The sequence below is a fragment of the Petaurus breviceps genome, unplaced genomic scaffold (genome assembly GCF_028583685.1).
Source record: "Petaurus breviceps papuanus isolate PSGF00001 unplaced genomic scaffold, PetGlider_PUasm1.0 577, whole genome shotgun sequence".
Classification (NCBI taxonomy): Eukaryota; Metazoa; Chordata; class Mammalia; order Diprotodontia; family Petauridae; genus Petaurus; species Petaurus breviceps.
Window position 1 is genome coordinate 1558261 of NW_027186389.1, and position 10012 is coordinate 1568272.

Sequence of the window (10012 nt, forward strand, 5' to 3'; positions counted from 1 at the left end):
CTAACTTTTCCTTGGAAGAAATAAGTCTTTTCTCTGGGGTTAGGGAGATTTGTGACCCAGGACCAAGTCAGGGGGACTAGGAGAGACCCCACCGTCAACCCAAACAATGTCTTCCTTCCCCTTTCCCTGAAACAAGAAAGGAATGATTTTGATTGACTGATGGGTGGATGGACGAGACTCGGCAGGCTCAGCTTTTCACAAACACCTCCGTAGGAGGAAGAGAAAGTCTCTTTAATAACTGAGGAAGATCAGGACAGTGGCCTCAGTTGTCATTCATCATGGCAAGGCGAGCCGTCTTGGGAGTGGTTGGGTATGGGGGTGGGATGGAGCTGGGGTAGCCCAGGCTGTTGGGTCCCATGTTGGTGGTGGTGCCAGAAGAGAGGGTTGTCAGGGCCACACCACCCTCATCCAGGGAGCGCTTGTAGGGGACAGGTGGGTCACTGCGGAGGTCCTGGAGCGCCAAGTAGGCCAGGGCCATCTGTGGGGAGGTCATGGGATTGAAGACTGGGAGAATTCTTACTGATCATATTGTCCAAATCCCTTAACAAATGGGGAAACTGATCTTGGATGGGAAGGGACTGGCTCAAGGTCACACAGGCAGTGAGAGGCAGAACCAGGATTCAAACACAGGCTCTCTGCACTACAATTCTTCCAGGTCAGGCCTTGGGTAGGGCTTTGGGCTTGACTCCATGATGGGAAATGGGGTAGGAAGAGAGTCCTGCCAGGCTGTGAGAGAATGGAAGACAGGGATGGCTATCTTACAAACTTTGGGTCTTTTCTAGAACCCAGCAGAGGACCTGGACCCAGCAGACACTTAGTTACCCTCTGTGAAGGCAGGGTCTCCTCCTGAGAGCAGTTCAGGCCCCTTCTGCCTCCCTGTGCCCCTGCCCTGGTCTTACCCAGACAGGGATGGAGAAGAAGGAGAAGGCGATGGCTGCCTTGGCACTGCTATTGCCCAGAAGGTAGTGGTGAGGGGGCGAGCGCTGCCACTGGTTGGCCAGGAAACAAAAGCCCACGAACCAGACTCCGACCCAGATGACTGCAGCAGAGGAGAGAGGTGCCAGGGTCAGGGTACTTCCCAAAGGAAGCAGATCGGCCCGGGGGGCTTTCCAAACGACTGGCCATTCTCCTAAGGGCCAGTGAGGCCTCCAATGAGCAAAGGGAGAGTGGTGGAGACCAGCCCCACTGGTCATGATTAGTGCTTTGGATTGCACCTGACTTCACCCAGCAGCAGCTGCTGGGCAGTCTAAGGCACTGGGTGGGTGGAAGTGACCCATTCCAGGGCACACTCCCAGGCGGGCTGGGGGGACACTGACCTAGGCCATCCAGACCACGAGGCCAGCTTTGTTCACTGCGTACACTGCCCCCTCTTTCGTGGACATCCTCCCCACCGCCCTAGCCTTCTTCTTGTGTGCTTCCCTAGCGGCCCATTCCCCTCAAGCTAGTTTTTACAACATCTAGGTCCCAGATGCTGACACTGGGGTAGAATGACTCGCCTGGCCACAGGCCCAGAACAAGGGGCAGAGCCATGGCCTCCTGCCAGATCAGAGGCGAGTCCCTCCATTTCTTAAAGGGGGCCAGAGACCCTAAGGGGCATCTCTAAGCAACCCAGGCTGAGAGCCAGGAGCCCTGAGGGTGAGCCCAGGGAGCCCCTACCAGAGAGTGAGAAATCCAGCAGCAAGACTGTGGTCTTCAGGCGGGTGCTGGTGATGCGGGCCACCAGGCTGTCCAGGGTGAGGAAGAGCAGGCAGCCCAGGAAAGCCAGGAGGCCAGTGACCACTGCGAAGCTGCAGGCCACATGGTTGTCATTGAGGACGCAGTGCAGTTGCGAAGAGCTGGTCAGGTTCTGGTAGCCATCAGTTAGCAGCGCGGCAAACACAATGAGTGAGAAGACCTGGACAGGGTGACAGCTGCCAGTGAAGGGCCCTCCCCCGGCTGGGGTCCTCCCCTGCCTCCTCTTCTCCCCAGGGGTGGAGGCAGAAGGTGTAAAGATATGGCATACCCCAGGGTGAGCCTGGGATTCTGGGGACCCTACGGGATGGGCCCTCCAAGTCTTTCCGTCTGACTTCACTCCTGCTGCCATTGGGGTTATCAGCCTCCCAATCTCCCACATTCCATAACCTTGGCCTCCTCCAGCCTCACTCATATCATATGATGTCAAATCCTGCTGATTCCCTGTCTGCTAAGATCTTCCTGCCTGGCCCTGCCCAGAGGCCCCTCCCTAGCACCTAGGATTACCACAGGACCCTGACTCCACTCTTTACTCCAGGCAGCCCAGCCATGTTCCCCTGTTCTCTTGAGCCCCCAAATTCGCTGGCCAGCTTTGCTTGTGCCGTTCCCGCAGAAACTCTTGGGGAGTCCAGGCTGCCTCTGCGCCCACACAAAGTCTTGCCAGGCTCTGTCCTGGGCCCTCTCTCTCAGTGATCTCATCAGCTCCACAGGTGCAACTATCCTCTCTCAAGACCTAGGAACGCAGCCCCAACCTCTGTTGACTGCCTTCTGACATCTCTAACACCACAGACACAGGCAGGTCAGAAGTCTGGTGGGCAAAGCAGCACTCCTCCTGCCCCCACACCCTCCCCTCTTCTCCCCTTCAGCAAGACTCTGGAGGCACCCCTAGGCTCCTAACCTGGGCCTCACCCTACCCCGAAGCTGGTTGGGGAAGTTGCTGGGCCTCAGATACTTTTTAGCTCTGTGACCCTGAGCAAGCTACTTAACCTCATCTGCCTCAAGTTTCCTCAACTGTAAAATGGGGATCCAATAGCACCTATGGTTGTTGTAAGGATCAAGTGAGATATCGGTAAGGTGCTCAGCACACAGAAGGCACTTAATAAATGCTTGTTCCCCTTCCTGGCTTCCTCCAGACTCAACTCAAATCCTCTCTGCTGCTGGGGACCTTCCCAGTCTTTCCTCTGGGCTACACACATGCCTAATGTGTCCCCTCTAAAATAACTCTTCACCCCCTTCTTGGGCAGGAACTAGATTTGAGTGAGACAAGCAGCACTTATTAAGTGCCTGTGTGCCAAACATTGTGCTAAGCACTGGGAATCTAAAGAAAGACCAGCACCCAGTCTGCTGGGCAACAGCTCTGGCCTAAGCAGGCAGACGGAGAATGGGGGGGCGTGGCGCCTCAGAGGGAAGGCACAGAGCCTCCCACAGAGGCAGAAGGCAGGCCGCTCCTGAGGCCTGAAGGAAGCCCACGTGGCCTTGAGGCAGAGATGGGGAGGCAGAATGGTCCAGGCCTCGCACACACATGGAAATGCCTAGAATGAAGAGCTACAGTCGCATGGAAGGGAGATGGGCAGAAGAAGGCTGGGCAAGTAGGATCTGATGTGACCTGGGAGGTGACAGGGAGCTCTCAGAGCTGACTGAATGTGGTGGGGAGCATTTAGGAAGGCTCCGTGGACAGTTGAGTGAAGGCCACACTGGAGTGGGGAGAGCCTGGGGGCAGGCAGGCCTGAGGTGATGTGAGTCAGCCCCAGGCTGGGGGCAGTGCCCCAGGAGAGAAGGGGGCCTCTACAAGAGTAAAAATCTGCTTTGTTGAAACTTCTGGGTCAATGCAAGCTCATTGAGGGCAGGAACTGTTTTCATTTTTGTCTTTGTATCTTCAGGGCCTTAGAGTTGGCAGGGGATGGATAAATGCTTGTTGAAATTAATTGAATCACTCTCTGAGCTGGGCCACACAGAAGCCTGGCAGGCACGGCTTTTCAAGCACCTGCTGTGGCAGGCCCAGGCAGACAAACACAGATACATATGTAGTCTCTTCCCTCAAAGGGCTTGCACTTCTATTAAGGGGGATGCTGCAGATTTATAGACCAGAAAAGCCTGGCTACAGACAGAAGAAATACACAATGACTGGTGGAGGGGAATGCTAACACCTGGGAGGAACCAGGAAAGAGGCTTCTTTGATGCACCTGAGGAGCTTGAAGGAGATACAGCTGAGCTCTGAAGAGGGCAAGAGGGCGGAAGAAGAGGGAGCCAGACCTGTGGCTCCCGGCTCACAGGGACTAAAGAGACTGGGGAGGTGAGAAGATTGCCTCTTGGAAGATTATCACCAGAGAGCTGAGACCCAGAAGCACGAAGTGATTTGTCCATGGTCACACAGCGAGCTAGTAGAAGGCCCAGCCAGCTCTGAACTGTGCCAAGGCTCAGTCCCCCCCAACCCTGGCGGTACCTCCAGGGAGTCCTCCTGAAACTGTCCAGAATGCTCCCTTCAGCCTTCCCACAACTCCAGCTTTCCACTTGAAAGCCCAGCTCTCTCATTTTCCTTCTTGTCACCCACCCAAACGAATCCTAAGTGGTGATGCCCACGGCAGTTCCCTAAGAACAAAGTACTGAGCAGAAAAGTGAAGAGGCCTGGACCTGGAAGGAGGAGACCTCAGGTCCAGTCCTGGAACTGTTACTTATTTGTTGTGTGAGACTACACAAGTCATGTCTTCTCTCTGGGCCTCAGTTTCCTTATCTGTAAAATGAGGATGATGTTGCACCAGCTACAGAACCAGACTATTGGGAGAACATATTTCAGTCCTTCAGGGACTTGTGACATATCCTGAGGGCAAGAATTGTACTTTTTTTTCTTTATAGCCCAGTGACTCCCACACCAGATTTACCACACAGTAAAAGTTCAATAAACATTGTAGAACTGAGTTGATTGAAAGTTTCCCTTAAGTCTTGCCCCTGTGCATCTGGAGGGAAGCCCAGATTTCCCCTTTGCTCTCCTCACTAAGGCCTCTGCCCTCCAGGCTGGACACCCCCAGACCTTCCTAGCCACCCTCAGGCCAGGCCATGACAGGGTTCCTTTCCTAGATTCAGCCCTTCACAAACTGGAGTGCCCACCACTGATAGCACAACTCCCAGATGGCTTGTGGTCTGGCCAAGGCAGGCTACTTCTCAGGTTCAATGCCTCATTGAAGGCAGCACAAGGTCACACTGGATTTCTGGCCGCACTTTACAATTTCTACTCCTACTGAGCTTGCAACCAGTTAGAAGCTCCAGGTCTTTTTCAGATTAAGGGCTGTGGAACAATTAACCAATCAATGAGCAATTATTAAGCAGCTGCTGTGTGCCAGGCACTGGGCTATATCCTGGGGATACAGACACAAACATGAAACTGGCCTTCCCCTCAGGGAGCTTCAGTTACCTCTGCTTCTCAGTCTAACCATGTGACTTATCTCAGACTTGGGGATTTTAGAGAGCTAGAAAAAATAAGAATACAGTTTATCTGGAAGAACAAAAGGTCAAGAATATCAAGGGAATCAATGAGAACAAAATGCAAAGGAAGGTGGCTTAGTAATACCAGATCTGAAGCTATATTAGAAAGTGGTGATCATCAAAATGACCTACTAAGAATCAGTGGGGGATCAGAGGACTCTTTGATCAACCCAGAGATCCAAGCTTTTCAAACAAGAACCCACTATTTGACTAAAACTGCAGGGAAAACTGAAAAACATTATGGCAGAAACTAGGCATAGACCAGCATCTTATACCTTATGCCAAGACAAAGTCAAAATGGGCGCATGATTTAAACATAAAGGGTGATACCATAAGCAAATTAGGAGATCAAGAAATAGTTTACCTGTCAGACCTATGGAGAAGGAAGGAATTTATGACCAAACAAGATATAGAGAACACAAGGAAATGCGAAATGGATGTTTTTGATTACACTAAATTAAAAAAGTTTTGCACAGACAAAGCCAAAGCAACCAAGATTAGAAGGGAAGCAGAAAACTGGGGAACAATTTTTACTGCTAGTGCTTTTGATAAAGGCCTCATTTCTAAAATATATAAAAAACTGAGTCAAATTTAAAAGAATACAAGTCATTCCCCAATTGATAAATGGTCAAAGAATATGAACAGGCAGTTTTCAGGTGAAGAAATTAAAACTATGTATAGTCAGATGAAAAAATGCTCTAAATCACTATTGATTAGAGATTTGGGAGGCAGATTTCTTGAGCCATTTATATTTCCATTTTGAACTGGCCTAAGGACACAGGGAGGCCAAGACCTACTTTGGTGGGGCTTTCACACTGGGCTGAAGCACTGGGCCTAGTTCCTTCCTAGGTTTCCCTGTGCCCCTGATGAGGACACAAGCAGGCAGGCCCTTCTGGGGAGAGGTGAGGAGGTGACCTGTCACTGGCAAAAGCCCTTCCTGACTCCTCCCTTACCTGGGCTTCTCAATCTGAGAACAAGGCCAGGTGATCATATACCCAGTGTGCTCCAACAGCAAGAGGGTGGGTCAGGAAATTGAGGGCTGTGCCCATACAGTCCAAGGACTTCGAACCTGCCTTTATCAGTGGACCTCTGTGTCTGGACTGATTCCCATTGGTTAGATAGGCTCATCTGCCCCCTTCTCTCTCTCTCTCTGTGATGCTGAACCTCTCCTCTGCCCCTGGCTGTCTCCTCTCCTATTTTCATCACTCCCCCCACCCCAGGTCTCACTGGGGATCTCCCTCTCCTTTCCACTGGATTACCAGCTCTGTGCTCAAACAAGCTTGCATCTTAAGCCTCCTCCTTTCTGATCCTTCCATCTGTCTCTCCCTGAGTCCTGGCTCCCTCCTAATGGCCTAGGCTACCCTCCCCAGCACTGGCTACACTTGCATTCCTATTATCTGGCATCACTCAGTAACCTCGCCTCCTCTGAGGTTCATTCAGTCCACACTGGTCACCCAGGTCAGATTCTGTAAGCAATTACCTCCTGAGCCTGGGACTGTCTCCCTCCTTTGTCATTGACTTCAGCATGTGGCTCACCGGCTTCCCCTCCACCTCAGCTCCTTACTTCATCCTAGGGGACTTCAACTTGAGCGCTTTCCCCACTTCTTCAGTCTTCTCAGTCACTATGACCTGCTCCTCGGCTCTCCTCTTTTCTACACCAAGGGTGCTCATGCTCTTGTCACAACTGTATTGTTCTTGCGCCCCCCTCCCAAGCTTTCCATGTCTGTGTTGGAGAACTTGGAATTGCCATCTGTCTTTGGGCTTTCCTCCTCCTAAAAAGACTTTGTCCCCATTCTGTCCCTCAGTGCTCTCCCAGGCCATTGTCCTTGCCGGGCTATACACTTTCCCCAATCATTCTTCTAAGATCTCTTCCCAGCCTTGACCCCTGGGTGAACCATGCTGATTCTATGCCCTGTCTGACCAGCTTGTTTTATTGGGCATCCCATCTTGCCAACTCCCAGCCTGCCTCATCCCAGCCGCAGATGGCCTCCTTTCCCCTACTCATGTGCTGCTAAATGGAGCTGGAGGAGATCATGAACCTGTGTTGATTGAGTCCACTATAAATTTACGCAAGCTCATCTCCCCAGGCCTTTCCTGCTTCCCACCCTGACCAATTCACTATCCGGCTCACCACAGCAGCTGTTTCAAACCTTTTCTCTCCTCATACTTTACTGAACTGAGGCCATTCCCTGAGAGCTCCCTCTCCTTCCCTCCTCCTCATCACATATTCCTCTGACGTCATCCCCCCCATTATCTCCTCCTCCATCCCTTCTCTTTGCCAGGGCCAGCTCCTATAGCTTTACTCTTAGTTTCTTCCCCTCCCACCTTCTTTGCCCCTCCATCATCCCCACTCTTTCAATTATCTTCAATCTCTCTCTGTCTACTGGCTCCTTCCCTGCTGTCTACAAAGGTGCCCAAGTCTCGCCTGGCCTTAAATACCTCATTCGATCCTACCATGCCTGCCAGCTATTGTCCTATATCTCTTTTCCCTGTATTAGCTAAACTCCCACAAAAAGCTTCCTTTCCTTTCCTGGCTTCTAAACCTTCTGCAGTCTGGTTTCTGACCTCATCATTCAATTCCAAACTCCAAAGCTGACAATGACTTCTCAAATGCCAAACCAAATGGCTTCTTTAGACCCTTGGCCTTCTGTAGCTTCTGACACTACTGACCCCCTTCTCTTCTTGGGGTTTTCATGACTCTTTCTTCTCCTTCTCCCTGTCTGACTGTTTCTTCTCAGTCCCCTTGGCCCACTCTTCCTCAAAGTCATACCCATTAACTTCGGGCATCTCTCAAGGCCCTGCCCCTGGCCTTTGCTACTTTTCTCTCTATACTCTCTCACTTGGTGATCTCATTACTTCCCATGGGTTCAATTATTCTCACCTCTATGCAGGTGATTCCCACTTCTATTTATCTGGTGCTAGTCTCTCTCCAGAGTTCCAGGCCCCCCATCACCAACTGCCTGTTAGATATTTCAAACTGGATATTCTGTAGGCATCTGAAACTCAATGCGTCCAAAAGAGAACTTCTGTCTTTTCCCTTAAACCCTCTCCTATTCTGAAATTCCCCATTACTATGGAGGGTAATCACTATTCTTTTCGGTCACCCTGGTTCAAAACATCATTGTCATGCTCTACTTTCCTGATTGCCCCTACACATCTAATCCTTAGCCAAACTGTATCATTTCTCTCCTCCCTTCTCTCCACTGACATAACCACCACCCTAATTCAGGTCCTGATCATGTTTCACCTGAATTACTGCAATAGCCTTCTTATTGGCCTTTTCCATTTCAATCCTTGGTTGCCAGATTATTTGCAGAAGTGTGGTTATGAGAAGGCACACCCGCCCTGCCTCCCAATTTTCCCCTTAATAAACTCCACTAGTTCCGGAACAAATAGAAAGTCCTTTAGCATCTGGCCCCTACCCATCATTCCTGTCTTCTTTCTAATCCAGCCCATGCTGGCTCCCTTCCTCTTCTTTCTGTGGAGCACCCTATCTCCTGTCCCTCTGCCTAGATGGCTCTCCTTCCCAATCTTAGAATGTGGGGCTTCTCTTAAGACTCGGAGCTCCCTTCTCTGGGAGGCCTTTCCTGGTTTCCTCAGCTGCTTGGGCTGCCTGCCTCTGCTCTGGTTTATATGCCATCTTGTGTGGAATTACAATGTAACTTCCTTTAGGGCAGGGAATATGACTGGTTTTGCCTTTTCTCTGTATTCTCAATGCTTAGAACACATTAAATGCTTATTGATAAGTTGATTAATTATCCCTATTCGATTTCATGTTATTGCATTTGGCTTTGTGTTGAAGCCTGTAGGGATCTTTGGGGATTCTGAGCGTCACCCGACATGTTCGCTGTCCCTTCCTTCTTTCTGTCCCCTACAAATTTGGTAAGCGAACTCTCTATGGCATTATCAGTCATTTAGTAGACATATAAAATGCCCCAGAGTCAAGATCTCTGTGCCACTCAGGCAGAGACCTCTTTTCAAGCTGTCCTCAAACTTCTACTGACTGCTATCCTTGGAAAGTATGTCCAAGCTTTGAGTTTAGCCATCCAAATGCACAATCAGAGTCCACAGCTCTCCATCTTATGTGAGGCTTTGACAAACGCTGGGCTCAGATCTGGGCACACGGCACTCCCCCAATCCCTTGGATCTGCCCCCCAGCAGACAAGGAGACGGAGTGAGCCTGGCATTAGCTGCTGCTGGTGGAGACACACAGGCTCTTTGGGCTCCTTCCTTTTCTGCCCAGGAATAAAAGGGCACATTCAGGCTGACAAAGCCTGGTAGGGCAGGACGTACAAGCAGCACGTGGCACCTGCTCCGGCCAGTCTCTGAGCTGAAAGCGGGGGAGAGGTGACCAGAGGCCCAAAGCAGGTGCCTGGGCCACAGGGAGGGCCCCCGAGCTGTGCCACCTTCCACCCTTTGCTGTGAAGCTGCCATCTCTACAGGCGGGGTCCTGAGGGCCAGGGGTGGGGCGGGGCCTCACCCCAGCAAAGATCCGGGAGATGGTCTTCGGCTTCTTCACAAACTGGACCAGCTCGCTGTCGGCCAGGTTGTGCAGGCTCTCGGGCACATACATAGCTGTCCTTCTCCGGGGAGCAGGAGGCACGGCTCCTCCCTTCTTCGCTCAGACTCAGATGACCCCACCTGGGCACCCAGCAGAGAGAGAAGAGGATAGGTCACAGGGAGGGCCAGAGAGGGTGCTGGGGGTATAGGAGGAAGGGGCTTCAGGGGGGCAGGAGGAACAGGCTTCATGGGGGGCAGGAGGAAGGGGCTTTGAGGGCAGAGGAGGAGGGCGTTTTGGGGG

General features: G+C 51.5%; 3 protein-coding genes across 4 annotated transcripts in view; all 3 read right to left on the minus strand.

Moving 5' to 3' along the window:
* The window catches only part of SULT2B1 (sulfotransferase family 2B member 1), a 125706-nt gene that overhangs the window by 100470 nt on the left and 15224 nt on the right, over nucleotides 1-10012 (minus strand). The gene's annotated exons all lie outside the window — the stretch shown is intronic.
* Nucleotides 1-10012, minus strand: part of GRWD1 (glutamate rich WD repeat containing 1) — a 57451-nt gene that overhangs the window by 32221 nt on the left and 15218 nt on the right. The window lies entirely within an intron of this gene.
* The window catches only part of SYNGR4 (synaptogyrin 4), an 11817-nt gene continuing 2015 nt past the window's right edge, over nucleotides 211-10012 (minus strand). For both annotated transcript variants that reach the window (XM_069103422.1, XM_069103421.1), the window contains exons 2-5: nucleotides 9692-9852; nucleotides 1657-1894; nucleotides 900-1039; nucleotides 211-478 (exon numbers count right to left, since the gene is read on the minus strand). In XM_069103422.1, the coding sequence (XP_068959523.1) occupies nucleotides 263-478; nucleotides 900-1039; nucleotides 1657-1894; nucleotides 9692-9784 (687 nt within the window). In that variant the 5' untranslated portion in view covers nucleotides 9785-9852 and the 3' untranslated portion in view covers nucleotides 211-262. The remainder of the gene's footprint in view (nucleotides 479-899; nucleotides 1040-1656; nucleotides 1895-9691; nucleotides 9853-10012) is intronic.